The 16,402-nt window shown below is 40.1% G+C and overlaps 1 protein-coding gene across 20 annotated transcripts in view; it reads right to left on the bottom strand.

Moving 5' to 3' along the window:
• SPIN1 (spindlin 1) overlaps positions 1 to 16,402 on the bottom strand; it is an 82,019-nt gene that overhangs the window by 42,488 nt on the left and 23,129 nt on the right. For 18 of the 20 annotated variants that reach the window (XM_060409025.1, XM_042242964.2, XM_060409016.1 and 15 more), the window contains one exon: positions 5,896 to 6,109. The exons of 1 other annotated variant lie outside the window; for it this stretch is intronic. In XM_060409025.1, coding sequence (XP_060265008.1) covers positions 5,896 to 5,947 — 52 coding nt within the window. In that variant the 5' untranslated portion in view covers positions 5,948 to 6,109. Of the gene's footprint in view, positions 1 to 4,552; positions 4,676 to 5,895; positions 6,110 to 16,402 lie in introns of those variants that run through there. One more of the 20 variants, XM_060409032.1, reaches the window with a different exon arrangement.

The following is a 16,402-nucleotide window of genomic DNA, read 5'->3' as shown; positions in this document are numbered from 1 at the left end:
CTCCAGGACTTCACAATCCAGGATTTCTGACTCTAGGTGAATGACCACAAAATCGTGGTTATTCAAGTCATTAAGACCTTTTCTGTATAGTTCTTCTGTTTATTCTTGCCACCCTTCTTACTCTGCTTCTGATAGGTCCTTACCATTTCTGTCCTTTATCATGCCCCTCCTTACATGAAATATTCCCGTGATATCTCCAGTTTTCTTGAAGAGATCTCTAGTTACACAAGCCTCTTCACCACGAGAAGGCTGTGATCCATGAACAGGAGCCAAAATAATAAATAAATATCAAAAAATAATAATAAAGCATTAAAAAAGAGAATTTATCTATAAATAAAGCCTAAGGAAGCAGAATACCAGAACTTCAAAAACTGTAAAACATTGATGAAAAGAAATTGAAGATATACTGTGTTCTTGGAATGGAAGAACCAATAATGTTAAAATGGCCACACTACCCAAAGCAATCTACAGCCAATGCAATTCCTTTCAAATTACCAGTGGTATTTTTCATAGAACTAGAACAAAAAATTTTATTTGTATGGAAGCACAAAAGAATCCAAATAGCCAAAACAATCTTGAGAAAGAACACACCTGAGGAATCACGCTCCCTGACTCCAGATTATACTACAGAGGTACAGTAATCAAACAGTATGATACTGGCACAAAAACAGACATAGAGATCAATGGACAGGATGGAAAGCCTAGAAATAAACTCACACACTTTGAGTTTGTGAGTGGCAAGAATATACAGTAAAGAAAAGACAGTCTCTTCAGTTAGTACTGCTGGGAAAACTGGACAGCTACACGTAAACGGATGAAATCAGAACATTCTCTTAACACCATATACAAAAATAAACTCAAAAGGAATTAGATTTAAATGTAAGACTGGGTACTATAAAACTCCTAGAGGAAAACAGAACACTCCAACATAAATTGCAGCAATATTTTGGAAGGTGGGGGGAACGGGTTGGGGGTGGCTGGCTCTGTCTCTTACAGTAATGGAAATAAAAGCAAAAATTTTACAAATGGGATCTAATTAAACTCAAAAAGTTTTTGTACAGCAAAGAAAACCATAGCAAAGCCAAAAGTCAATCTACAGACTGGGAGAAAATATTTGCAAATGATGCTACCAACAGGGATTAATTTTTAAAATATACAAACTTCATACAGCTTAGTATCAAAAAACAAACAACCCAATCAAAAAAGAACAGAAGATCTAAACAGACATTTCTCCAAAGATGACACACAGATGGGTAACAGGCATATGAAAATAAGCTCAACATTGCTAATTATTAAAGAGATGCAAATCAAAAGTACAAATAATGAGGTATCTGACTGATAGACACCAGTCAGAATGGCTGTCTTTAAAAAGTCAATAAACAATAAATGCTACAGAGAGTATGGCACTCTTCTACACAGTTGGAGAACGTAAATTGGTACAGCTGCTATGGAGAACAGTACAGAGGTTCCTTAAAAAACTAAAATCAGAGCTACCATATGATACTGGAATCCATGCATCTCAATGTTCATAACAGCACTAATTACAATAGCCAAGACCTAGAAGTACCCACCAACAGATGAACGGACCAAGATGCGGTACACATACACAACAGACTGTTACTCAGCCATAAGAACAGGTGAGATGACAGCACTGCAGCTACACGTACAGACTAGAGATCATCATAGTAACTGCAGTCAAGGAAAACTATCGCACGCTATTACCCACATGCGAAAGTTAAAAGAGTAACACAAGTGAACTTATTTACAAAGCGGAAATAGACTCACACACATAGAAGACAAACTTATGGCTACCAAGGAGATATAATGGGAGGAGGGGATAAATTAGGAGTTTCTGATTAACATAAACACACTATCACATATAGAATAGGTAAACAAGGACCTACCATACAGTGGAGGGAACAATCAGTATCTTGTAATATCCTAACATGGAAAAGAATCTGAAAAACAGACATGTATACGCAGGTGGCGCTAGTGGTAAAGAACCCGCCTGCCGATGCAGGAGACGTAAGAGACGCTGGTTCACTCTCTGAGTCGGGAAGATCCCTTAGAGAAGAAAATGGCAACCCGCTCCAGTATTCTTGCCTGGAAACTCCCACGGACAGAGGAACCTGGTGGGCTCCAGTCTACAGAGCTGCAAAGAGCTGGACTGAAGCAACTTAGCAGCAGTCGCGGCAGCACATATACAACCGACTTGCTCTGCTGTATACCTAAAACTAACTCACCACTGCAAATTAGCTGTATTTCAATTGAAAAATAGACTCCATTTTTTTAAAAAAACAAAAAGACTAATGAGAGAAAAAGATGTTATGTGAAAAAGAATCCTCAACAGGTTTCAAAATCTAATAGAGAAATTTGTATACTCATTATTTACAAATACTGAAGACAAAAATCAAAATGAACAGAATGCACAGAATGCCTACTTTTTGATAAAAGTCTTTGGCACTATTTGACAATTCACTCATGAATTTCTATTGATTGGTAAACATAAATATCGAGGTTTTAAAACCATCTGAATATAGTAAAAATAGTTGTTAATCTGAGTATTAGGCAGATCCATCTACTATTTCCATTCCCTGTACTTGTAAGTATGATTAAAATATGTCATAAAGAGAGAAAATTTATATTTGATAAACTAGTAAAAATGGAGGCTAACTCTACGGGAGGAAAACATGAAAAAAAAGTTTTATCAGGTAAAAGGACTTGTGGCTCAACATCATTAGGTATATATAAACTACCACTTGAGAAACCGATTAAAATTCAACATAATTATACAAATAAAATCTAAGTGATTTAAAAAACAGAAATCCCTATTATGTTGAACTATGTATATAGAAAGTGAAGTCACTCAGTCGTGTCCGACTCTTTGCGACCCCATGGACTGTAGCCTACCAGTCTCCTCTGTCCATGGGATTTTCCAGGCAATAGTCCTGGAGTGGATTGCCATTTCCTTCTCCAGGGGAATCTTCCCAAACCCAGGGATCGAACCCGGGTCTCCCGCATTGTAGACAGACGCTTCACCGTCTGAGCCACCAGCAAAGTCAATTATGTATACAGAGATAATGCAAATATTCAATTTTCAAATTTTTATTGATCACACATGCCCTAATGACAAACACTGTCATGTATTAGGCTTTGCCCACTGTGGTGGTTTTAAAACATGACCATAATTCTCTGACACTTCTCCCATCGAGCAGAGTGCATGCCCACTCCCTTGAACCTGAGCAGACCTTTGAGACTGCGTCAATGAACAAAACGCAACAAAAGTGAACCCATGTAACTTTCAAGACTCCCAACAGAAGACACCATGCATTTGTGCCTGTTTCTCTTCAAGTACTTGCTCTGGGAGCCTTAAGTAATAAGTCCAGATATCCAATGGCCCACAGTGGAAGAGAAATATCCTAGGAGCCCTATACACTGAAGGCTTCCCGTTTCAGTTTTGAGATGGCACCAGACTAAGGGCATATCTGAGCCACCATAGCAACTCTGGAATGTCTATCTAGGTTTCTTGATGCATGAAAATAAGAAACCCCCTTTCTAGGTGAATTTTATTTGTTAATGGGCACATCTGTTACTGATGTAAGGATTTAAAAGTAACAGAGCCTACATTTTTGTTAACAGGAAGAATGATTAAGATAATTTTATAAATAATACTGATCAAGGGATCATTAATCTAAGAGCATAATACGTAACAGTGAAAAATAAATGACCCCAGGATCTTACACATTAAAATATTAAACAAAAGGTCATCTGTAATTTACAGAGTACCCACTCTGTCTTTAGTGCTATGCCATGTACTCTAAGAAATTATCAAAGGATAAGAAAATGTAAGATCAAAGTACTGGCTAGGACTAAACAATCGCTCCCTTAACAATAACATCTCCTGGTTTAGTCCTTTCAATTACTTATACCATACTACAAATCACTTTAATCAATTCTCTCTCCTAACTAAGAATATGACTTTAAATCAATAAAGAAAATAGGAGTGATGAATTCAGAATGGTGTGCCTAAAAAACTTGGGGTACAATTACTATTTCAAGCTACAGAAACATGATCAACAAAAACTTTTGTCAACAGCAATTTTTGAACCATGAGATGAAATAAACATTTTGTTAAAATAGTATGATCAACAAAAACAATGCTTTTTGCAGAGCAGCTGTAATGTGGTAGGCATGTAGCTAAGCACCTAACATACAAAAACACATTTATTTCTTCATAATAAGCCCAGTAGATACATAACAGTACTATTGTTTAGATAAAGAAAAACAAGGCTTAAGAAGATACAAAATGCACCAATGTTTACACAGCTAGTAAAAGAGCAGGATAGGACTTCCCTGGTGGTGCAGTGCATAAGAATCCGCCTGCCAATGCAGGGGACACAAGTTTGATCCCTGGTCTGAGAAGATTCCACATGTTGCAGAGCAATTTAAGCCCATGTGCAACCTGAGCCTATGCTCTAGAGACCGCATGTGGCAACAGAACCTGCGCTCTAGGGCCCACCTGTGGCAAGGGAACCTGCGCTCTAGGGCCCACCTGTGGCAGCTACTGAAGCCCGTGTGTCTCGAGCTTGTGCTCTGCATCCAGAAGTCACGGCAATGCACCACAAAGAGCAGCCCCCGCTAGTAGAAGCTAGAGAACCTGTACGCAGTAACAGAGACCTAGTGTAAACAAAAATAAACACGCAAATTATTAAAAAATTTTAAGAAGTAAAGAAATAAGAAAAAGAGCAGGACAGAACCGATCAGAGAGTTGGAATCAGAACAGTAAACTCTCAGCTGACTTACACTCCAGTCTGTCACCATGACTGCAAGTTAATCTTATCAACAAATGTACCAGTTGAATCAATGTTTGCAAGAGAGGAACTAAAATCAAAGAGATAAAAGGAACTGAAAATCTTAATCCCTGTGGCTCCTCTACAAAGGAATTACGAACTCCATAGCGAATAAATATAATAAATTCTAAACCACAGCAACCATTTTAAGATTACTAGTAATTTTGCTAGCTGAATTCTCAGATTCACTTATATTTGACAGATGTTTTCAATATTCAAACATATTTCTGGAATGGAGAAAAATGTAAGTCCAAAAGAGAACACTGGGCTTCCCTGATGGCTCAGTGGTAAAGAATCTGCCTACCAACACAGGAGACGCAAGATGGATCCCTGGGTCAGAAAGATCCCTAAAGAAAAAAATGGCAACGCACTCCAGTATTCTTGCCTGGGAAATCCCATGGACAGAGAAGCCTGCGGGGCTGCAGTCCATGGGGTCGAAAAAGAATCTGACACAACTTAGTGACTAAACAACAACAACAGACGAATATATTACTTACCTATTTTATTCTGTAGCCTATAAGATTTTTACCTTTTAGTTTTCTAGGGTAGACAAAAACCATGCAAAGTCTAAACTTCTAGTATCAGCTGTATGCCACAAAAATAAGAATTTCTATTAAACATTCATTTCCATACATTACATTCCAGTAAAGTTCTTTCAAGTAAATACACAAAAAACTGAGTTTACCTTTTTTCCTATTAAAAACTCTAAATCTCACTAAATCTAATACTCATCTAGTCATCTCACTTTCACTTCTTTCAAAAACCAGTGATAAAACCTTTACTTACTATAAACCTCTTAAGTATTTACAATTCACTTGCTGAATTTACTGGACATCCATAACTTACTGCAAAAGACCACAGGAAAAACTAATGATTCCCTACCTTTCAAAAACCTAAACCTATGTTTTTCACATGTATAAAATACTAGAAATCACACAAAGCTTTAAGAATAGCAAACCACTAGGAATTACATGAGTGCATTCCCCATTTTTACAACTGTTTCAAATTTATTATACTAAAGTAAGTGTAGAACTGCACTGCCTACCTGCATCAGCTCTGGACCGCTGGCCAGGTGTCTTTCCGAATGGGGTCTTCATTCATCTGTATTTAAGTGAGCAGCACAGCTGCTGGACTAGGGTGAAAATTCAATATGCTCCAATTTGAAACTTTTCACAGAATTTCAATGTTCTTGTTAATCCATCATCCCAAGCGCCTTTTTTTTAACAAGTTCAGCAAAAATACGTGAAATCTTAAGTACTCTGTAAAACAGTGAAATAACAGTTCATTACTAGAGCATCACACAAGAGCAAACTTCTCCAAGTAAGCCATCAAACGTGACATTATTTTCAGTAACATCAGTGAAAACGCACTTTGCCCAGAAGCAATTAACTTTAATTTCTCAGTCCTCAGTGCCAAGGACTGCACAGAGAAGCAAGAGAAAAGGAAGTACTAGACCCTTCAACAAAGAAAAGGGCAGTTCCTTGGCAGTCAATTGAACATAATACAGCCTTGGGCTTTCCACGCTGTATCCCAATCCATTTTGCTGGCAGAAGTCAGAAAAGGGTAGACATTGGTATGTCAAAAAAGATTTAGAACGGCACAGCCCATCTTCTTGATGGGACACAAAAAGACCCAGCAAGCCGCAGCAGTGAGGAACAGGCGCAGCAGGTACACAGTGGAACAACCGCTGGAGGATGAGGCAACACTGGAATCTACTTCAAGCCTGAGCCGCTGCCAGGTGGAAGGTCGGTAAACCAAGATAAGGGACTAGTCAATGAGACTTAGCAGTTCCCTTTCTGCTCCCAAGATTCCAGAAACCAGAGGGAAAGATCCACTAACTCTGGAGGAGCCTTAAAGAAATTTTCATTCATTCCCATGCAAAAAGTTAAATCATCTTATAAAAATGGTTTATCCTTTAAACCAAATTTGGGTCCAGTTTACAGTCCACGCAGTAAAACATCTATGGAAACATATTCTCATAAAACACAAAAATATCTACCACAAATTTCAGCTCACAAACTGAACCACCTGACTACATTCAGTTCTCATGTATTAGTTACCATATATACAACTTATAGGCATGTGTTCACAGGTTTAAGAACCAAAGGGAATGCATTTTCTAGAGACTAAAATGTAACATAATAGTTAAAATAATTTAATAAGTCTAAATAACAATGGGAAAAGGAATCATTTTAACTGGTAAAAAATTCTTAACTACACAAATAAAGCTTCAGAAAACCTCAAGGGAAATTTAAAATCAAATGGACTTTATAATTCAATGAATACTCAGAACGACTATTGTTTGAAGCTAAGGTGGAAGGGGAGAGACACTACACAAGTAAGCAAGCAAAGGAGATAGTATCTCAACTGGCAGTAAGTCACAGGGCATCCCTCAGAGACATGGCAGGTTCAGTTCCAGACCACCACAATGAAGCAATTATTGTCAACTGTCAACTACAAACTGGTGCTTGCCAAGGGCGTTTGCCGTCTGCCTCTGCGGAGACTGAACACTGGGCTGCTGCAGCTGCTGACCTTCAACACCCCCTGAGGGAGTTCAGGGTAGAGAATAAGGCACTCTGTGCGCCACAGAATCTGGTGGAACAGGTCTTTAGACAGTTGGATATTTTCAAGAACTGATTTCATTACCCCAATCTTTGTATCTCCTCATATCTAGAAAAGCACTAAATCCCTTCATGAAGACATCAGCTCCTCATGACTAGCAGAAAACCTCTTATTAGGTTAAGAGCTTGATTGCACTCAACTACCCCTTCACCGAAATCTTTATATTCACTTTCCCTCACTACCTCTTTGGAGCAGTCTCTCAGAGCTGTACGAGATGCTGTTTCCCTGGCTGCGGTCCTCATTTTGTCCCAAATAAAACTTAACTCACAACTCTCATGTGGTTTTTAAGTCAACACAATAAAGTGAGTCACATGAATTTTTTGTTCCCAATGCATATGAAAGTTACGTTCACATTATACTGTTGTCTATTAAGTATGCAGCAGCATTATACCTGAAGAAAACTACATACATATCTTGATTTTAAAAGATTCTATTGCTAAAAAAGCTAACCATCATCTGCCAATGCCAGGTTGCTACAAACCTTCAATACAATGAGGTATGCCTGTAATGAAAAAAAAAAGGAAGCAGTACCACCAAGTCCACGCTCATCCTGCTTGCCACACAACAGGGCAGAGAATCCAAGAGACAAGGTGTAGAGACGAGCTGGCTGACCAAGGAGGTGGCGACTAACATCTCAAAATAACCATCCTGTCTGGGTCTGGATGCCAGGTTCTTTTATAGAACCCAAGAGAGAAGCAATGAGGAACCACAGTCAAAAGGCAGAATGGAGAGGGAGGCAGTGAGGACGTAAAGTATAAAGGGTTTTCAGTCTTGCAAATATCTCCAGGAATGGCCAAGCCTCTGGAAAGAATGTGTAAATCTTTTCTTTGCAGCCATTCACAGGTGGGCAGGGTCAGATTATCTATGAGCTGAACAAGGCATTGTAGTTTAACAGGCAAACAATAAAGTTTGTGGAAGTAATGGAATTCCAGCAGAGCTATTTAAAATCCTAAAAGATGATGCTAGTGAAGTGCTGCACTCAATATGTCAGCAAATCTGGAAAACCCAGCAGTGGCCACAGGACTGGAAAATGTCAATCCTCATCCCAATTCCCAAGAAGGACAGTACGAAAGAATGGTCCAACAGGACAATCGCACTCATCCGCCATTCTAGCAAAGTTATGTTCAAAATCCTCCAAGCTAAGCTTCAGCATTATGTGAACCGAGAACTTCCAGATGTTCAACCTGGTTTAGAAAAAGAAGATGAGCCAGAGATCAAATCGCCAACATTTGCTGGATCATAGAGAAAGCAAGGGAATTCCAGAAAAACATCGGCCCCTGTTTCACAAACTACACTAAAGCCTTTGATTGTGTGGATCACAGCAATCTGTGGAAAACTCAGAGATGGGAATGCCAGACCATTACCTGTCTCCTGAGAAATCTGTATGTAGGTCAAGAAGCAACAGTTAGAACCCTGTATGGAACAACTGACTGGTTCAGGATTGAGAAAGGAGTACAAGGTTGTTATTGTCACTCTTGTTTATTTAACTTATATGCAAAGCACACAATGAGAAATGCTGGGCTGAATGACTCACGAGCTAGCCCAGGAGAAACATCAAAACTTCAGATATGCAGACGATCCCACTCTAATGACAGAAAGTGAAGAGAAACTAAAGAGCTTGTTGATGAGGGTGAAGGTAGGAGAGTGAAAAGGCCCGCTTAAAACTCAATATCGAAAAAACTAAGATCGGTCCCATCACTTCATGGCAAATAGAAAGGGAAAAGGTATAAGGAGTGACACATTTCTTCCTCTTGGGCAATAAAATCACAGATGGTGACTGCAGCCATGAAATTAAAAGACCACTGCTTCTAAGCAGGACAGCTATGACAAACTTAGTGTCAAGAAGCAAGGGCTTCATTTTGCCGACAAAGGTCTATATAACCGAGGCTATGGTCTTTCCAGTAGTCATTGTATGGATGTTCGGGCTGGACATTAAAGAAGCAGAGCAAGGAAAAACTGATGCTTTTGAAATGTGATGCTGGAGGAGACCCATGAGAGCACCTTGGATAGCAAGGAGATCAAACCAGTCAGTCTTAAAGGAAATCAACCCTGAATACTCTTTGGAACAACTGAAGCTGAAGCTCCAATACTTTGATCACCTAATGCAAAGAGCTGGGCTACTTCCCCGGTGGCTCAGTGGTCAAGATTCTGCCTGCAGTACAAAGGCTGCAGGTGACATGGGTTCAATCACTGGGTTGGATGTTCCCTTGGAGGAGGGCATGGCAACCCACTCCAGGAGAACCCACTGAACAGAGGAGCCTGGCTGGCTACAGTACATGGGGTCACAGAGCTGAACACAAATGAAGTGACTTTGCACACACACACAATGCAAACAGCTAACTCATTGGCAAAGACCCTCATGCTGGGAAAGATTGAAGGAAGAAGGAGGAGAGAGAGACAGCGGATGAGATGGCTGGATGGCATCAAGGATTCAATGGGCATGAACTTGGACAAACTCTGGGAGATGATGAGAACAGGGAAACCTGGTGTGCTGCAGTTCATGGGGTCACGAAGAGTACTTGGCGACTGAACAGGAGGCAGAGAGGCAGGGTCCTTTGAGGCAGGCCATTAAGAAAGATTTGAAAGGCAAAACGGTTGTCTGAGAGGCCTTACAAATAGCTGCGAAAAGAAGAGAAGCAAAAAGCAAAGGGAAAAAGGAAAGATACTTCCATTTGAATGCAGAGTTCCAAAGAATAGCAAGGAGAGATAAGAAAGCCTTCTCCAGTGATCACTGCAAAGAAATAGAGGAAGACAATGGAATGCAAAAGACTAGAGATCTCTTCAAGAAAATTAGAGATACCAAAGGAACATTTCATGCAAAGATGGACTCAATAAAGGACAGAAGTGGCATGGACCTAACAGAAGCAGAAGATATTAAGAGGTGGCAAGAATACACAGAACAACTGTACAAAAAAGATCTTCATGACCCAGATAATCACAATGGTGTGATCACTCACCTAGAGCCAGACATCCTGGAATGTGAAGTCAAGTGGGCCTTAGGAAGCATCACTATGAACAAAGCTAATGGAGGTGAAGGAATTCCAGTTGAGCTATTTCAAATCCTGAAAGATGACACTATGAAAGTGCTGCACTCAATATGCCAGCAAATTTGGAAAGCTCAGCAGTGGCCACAGGACTGGAAAAGGTCAGTTTTCATTCCAATCCCTAAGAAAGGCAAGGCCAAAGAATGCTCAAACTATCGCACAACTGCACTCATCTCACACACTAGCAAATTAATGCTCAAAATTCTCCGGGCCAGGCTAACTTCCAGATGTTCAAGCTGGTTTTAGAAAAGGCAGAGGAACCAGAGATCAAATTGCCAACATCCGCTGGATCATGCAAAAAGCAAGAGAGTTCCAGAAAAACATCTATTTCTGCTTTATTGACTATGCCAAAATTTTGACTGTGTGGATCACAACAAACTGGAAAATTCTTTAAGAGATGGGAATACCAGACCACCTGACCTGTCTCCTGAGAAATCTGTATGCAGGCCAAGAAGCAACAGTTAGAACTGCACATGGAACAACAGACTGGTGCCAAATCAGGAAAGGAGTATGTCAAGGCTGTATTCTGACACCCAGCTTATTTAATTTATATGCAGAGTACATCATGAAAAGAGTTCATCCAGAGTTCATCTGGGCTGCATGAAGCACAAACTGGAATCAACACTGCTGGGAGAAATATCAATAATCTCAGATATGTAGATGACACCACCCTTATGGCAGAAAGCAAAGAACTAAAGAGCCTCTTGATGAAAGTGAAAAGAGGTGAGTGAGAAAATTGGCTTAAAGCTCAACATTCAGAAAACAAAGATCTGGTCCCATCACTTCATGGCAAATAGATGGGGAAACAATGGAAACAGTGAAAGCCTTTATTTTGGGGGGCTCCAAAGTCACTGCATATGATGACTGCATCTATGAAATTAAAAGACACTTGCTCCTTGGAAGAAAAGTTATAACCAACCTAGACAGCATGTTAAATAGCAGAGACATTACTTTGCCAACAAAGGTCTGTCTAGTCAAAGCTATGGTTTTTCCAGTAGTCATGTATGGATTGAGAGTTGGACTATAAAGAAAGCTGAGCACCAACGAATTGATGCTTTTGAAATGTGGTGTTGGGGAAGATGTCTTCAGAGTCCCTTGGACAGCAAGGAGATCCAACCAGTCCATCCTAAAGTAGATCAATCCTGAGTATTCACTGGAAGGACTGATGCTGAAACTGAAACTCCAATACTCTGGCCACCTGATGCGAAGAACTGACTCATCTGAAAAGACCCTGATGCTGGGAAAGATTGAAGGCAGAAGGAGAAGAGGATGACAGAGGATGAGATGTTTGGATGGCATCACCAACTCGATGGGACATGAGTCTGAGTAGGCTCTGGGAATTGGTGATGGACAGGGAGGCCTGGCGTGCTGTGATTCATGGGGTCGCAAAGAGTCGGACACGACTGAGCAACTGAACTGAACTGAATGACTGAACTTAACTGATTAAGTAAGATTACAATAACAGCAACAAAAAGCAAGTTGAAGAAACAGGTCCAACATGGAGTCAGAATTGGCTGGTGTCTGTAGAAGCAGCAGCACCTTCTCTAAAGGTGACTCTTCCCCCACGGAAGGTTCCCAACCTGTTCCTAGGGGCTCTCCCACATAGACTGATTTCCTCAGCTCAAGGTGTCATGACAGCAAAGACAGACATCCACCTTTCCCAAGAGTCCACCCAACAGCCATGCAAGCCTCGCACAGCTCTACCTCCTTCGCACTAGAAATCGAGGCTTCCACATTCAACTCTTCCCAGATGCTGTAGCTTCCCCCACTGGAACCCTACAGCCCCTATCCTCCAACTGTCCAAACCTCTCCATCAGTAGCTCCCTCCAAAGTGGTTGTTTGTGTTCTCCACTGTCTTTACTTACAGGATCTCTCCCACCCCCACACCCTAATGTGGAGGCATGTGCCACAGCACTCACTAGTAATAACAGGCCTCCCTTTTTCTTCAAAAGAATTGATGCTTTTGAACTGTGGTGCTGGAGAAGGCTCTTCAGAGTCCCATGGACTGAAGGAGATCAAACCAGTCAATCCTAAACGAAATCAGTCCTGAATATTCATTGGAAAGACTGATGCTGGCCACCTGATGCGAAGGGTCCACTCATTAGAAAAGACGCTGATGCTGGGAAAGACTGAAGGCACAAGGGGATGACACAGGATGAGATGGTTGGATGGCATCACCAACTCGATGTATATGAGTTTGAGCAAGTTCCAGGAGTTAGTGATGGACAAGGAAGCCTGGTGTGCTGCAGTCCATGGGGTTGCAAAGAGTCGGACACAACAGAGCAACTAAACTGTGAACTTTTTGTTTCAGACCTCTATCTACCTGTTAACCCTCTAGTCATCTGCACACATTTTTGAAAATTTGGTTCCTGGTTTGCTTGTTTTCCATTACTTTTTTTGCAGCATAAGATCCTTTGAACAACATGCCCCCCTGGTTCTAAGACATCTTTACTTCAATCTATCCAACGCCAGCCAACGATCTCCACAGTCACAACCTCACCCTTCTCATTAGCATCACTCCAATATCTCTGGAACCTTTGTTTTAAGCATCTCACACTCAAAACAACCTCTAGTCACTCCACTTTTCCTATACCAGCCACGCTACTCCCAACAGTTACTTTATGCAACCACTGCCTCCAAACGACGGCCTGATTTTTATCTCCTTGGGTACTAACCGCCCTCATTACTCAGCTTAGATTCCACAGATGGTCAACTACATAGTGACTCCCTTGCTTGTCTCTGGCACTTTCTGCCAAAACGAACTTCTTGCTTACCACGGCCACAATTTGAGCCATTAAGCATGGCTGAAAAACAAGTGAGCTTTTGACAATACCATGCCCACCCTCAGCAGGTAAGCTTCCTTTTTGCTAGTCAGATGGAAGCAAACAAAAGAGAACTACTCATTTTCGCACTACCAAATTTGTTAGCTGACTGGTAGCTCCTCCTACTATAGTAACAGACGAACTGTTTCAATTCAACCCTTTCATATGTTTTGCAAATCCCATCTTCTGTATCAATTTCCCTTACCACTAAAAAATTCTCAACAACACCTAACAAAGGATGTAGTATTTTCCAATTTTAAAAACAGCTCACGACTCTGTTCCTTTTCTGACATTCTCTACAAAGCTACTTCAAAGATTAAAGAATATTTTAACCTACACAAGTATCAATGTTCCCTAACTTAATAAATCAACTTGGTTCTATAACATAAAAAATTTGGCTTACTGATGATCTAAAGGCACCCTTCTCACTAGCAGATATAAGCTTGTCTTTGTATGATTTTCTATTGCTTACCACTGCATTAAAATTTTCAGGTTAAACTTGTTATAATACTTTCACAGAAAGTAAAACACACAGATTGAAGAGTTGCAGCAGGAAAGGATACAGGAGCTTTTTTAATAACACAAAAGTCCTTCCCCATTTTTGAGTTGCAATTACTATTCCAAACTGCCTGATTTTATCTTAGAAATGATATAGCAAAATCTCATTTCTAAGATAGCTGCTGCTGCTAAGTCACTTCAGTCGTGTCCGACTCTGTGCAACCCCATAGATGGCAGCCCATCAGGCTCCCCCATCCCTGGGATTCTCCAGGCAAGAACATTGGAGTGGGTTGCCATTTCCTTCTCCAATGCAAGAAAAGTGAAAAGGGAAAGTGAAGTCGCTCAGTCGTATCCAACTCTTAGCGACCCCGTGGACCGCAGCCTACCAGGCTCCTCCATCCATGGGATTTTCTAGGCAAGAGTACTGGAGTGGGGTGCCATTGCCTTCTCCTCTAAGATAGCAGGAGTCACAATTTTTTCAAATATCACAGAAAATGTTATCAAGTGAAGTTTAATTTGATGGCCATAAAAAAAATAGCCCTATATTCAGGACTCAACCCAGCAGACTGCTAACCCCATGAGGCAAAAGGCTTCTGGAGAATAATGTTGCATAGTACCAAAGAATCACCCCAAATTACCCACTGGTTATGAACAGCGCTTGACAGTGGAGGGACCAAACCATTCAACACCACTAATTATGAGCCAACCACACTTCGGAGTCCTCCAGACATGATGTAATGCAAAGCACACCAGGCACAAGAGCAGGTAGGAAAGCTTCTACATGACAAACAGGTCATATTCTATAAAAGTTCAATGTCATAAGAAAAAAAGGCAGACATACTGATCTAGATTAAGAGACTAAAAGCAGACAAGTAAACCCTAAATGAATGGTTTGGAGGTGGAAAAGCTGTAGAAGACACTGAAGACAAATGGGGAAATTTAAATAGGGACTATATAATAGATAACCCCTTATCACATTATCGTTAAACTTTAAAAGCACAGTGACATTATAGTTATGCACAAGAATACACTTATTTTTAGGAAACGCATACTGAAATTTCTACAGGTAGGGTGACATAATGTCTGCAAGTGAATTTCAAACAGTTCAGGTGAAGAAAGCAATACATACAATCAAGTGAAAATGACAAAATATTAATTTCTGAATCTAAACAAAGAACATACTAATGTTATTTTCCAAATTCCTACTTCAATATAAATTTAAAAAATAAATAAAATTTTTCATAATGAAATTTGGAGAAAAGATGATCTTGGATTTCCCTTTGCTAAATCCATCTGTATTAAATATAGCTAGCTATCCTGGTATGCAATTTTGCTAGACAACTTTTAAAATGTTACGAATTTAGTTTTAGAGCTCAAAATTCGTCTATAACCATCTCAAAGGTTGTTTGTCCCCAAGCACATGCTGTATCTCACACACTGATATACATTAACAACTCAGACCCTACACAGCCACCAGGAGGCACACACACTATAGCTGTTCCATTTTGGAAATTAAAAACCTATGGCACCGAAATTAAAACAGCTCACAAGTGGGCTGCAAGAAGTATTACTGAGATATATTTCTTACTTTGAAAGTAAACCCAGGGACTTCCCTGGTGGCCCAGTGGTTAAGACCCCGAGCTCCCACTGCAGGGGGCATGGCTTCAATCTCTAGTCAGGAACTAAGACCCCACATGCCACACGGTGTGGCGCACAAACCAAACAAAAACTAAAAACACAGATTGTGCCCATAAAGGAAAAGGACACCACACACACACAAAAAAAAAATCAATGACACAGCGCTGTTGTCGCCAAAAAGGTTAAGAAATGAATGTTTCAAATTTTCAGATGTAAAATTAAGTAATAAACACAAAGCAGAAGTTACATATCAAAATATTTGCTGCCAGCTGCTATCACCAAACAGTGCTATTTATAAATTCCTAAAGCTGCTTAAGCAAAAGTGCCATGTTCCAAACAAGTCTCAACACCAATGCAAAACTACACAGGAACACTAAAGGCCAAACACATCACGTGTAAGCTGAAGTTTGGGCTGCCAACAAGAGTCTTAAAGTTGTCATCATAGAGGGTTCAGAGTGTGGGGGAGAATTTATGTTAACACAAATATTTATATGAAAAATGACATATGGCTAAAATCTGAATAGGACCTAAACATTAGACAAGAAATAATTTTCTTAACTAAGATATTGAAGATACAAAGAAAAACACCCAAATCTTAAAAGTGTTATGGTGCCTGCAATTTACTTCAACTTTCAAATGGCTCAACAAAAAATATTAGTAGAGCAAAATGTTAGCAAATGAAATCTCAACGGAAAACATACAGGTATAATTAAGCCATAGCTTTAACCTTTCAATGTAGAGGAAATTTCACTTTAAAAGCTTGGGGGATGGGGAACAGCAGACAGAGAACAGCAGAGTTTGGAACTAGTGGCAACAACACAGATTCACTACACGCACTCAACAGTCTGTAGCTTATTTCCTAAGATGAGATTTTTTTTTAATAAATTAAGAAAAGGTGCCAAAATATTTGCAACTCCTGAATCTGGAT

Source organism: Ovis aries, chromosome 2, assembly GCF_016772045.2.
Source record: "Ovis aries strain OAR_USU_Benz2616 breed Rambouillet chromosome 2, ARS-UI_Ramb_v3.0, whole genome shotgun sequence".
NCBI lineage: Eukaryota > Metazoa > Chordata > Mammalia > Artiodactyla > Bovidae > Ovis > Ovis aries.
The sequence above is the reverse complement of the archived record's forward strand: the minus strand, read 5'-3'. Positions and strand labels throughout refer to the sequence as shown.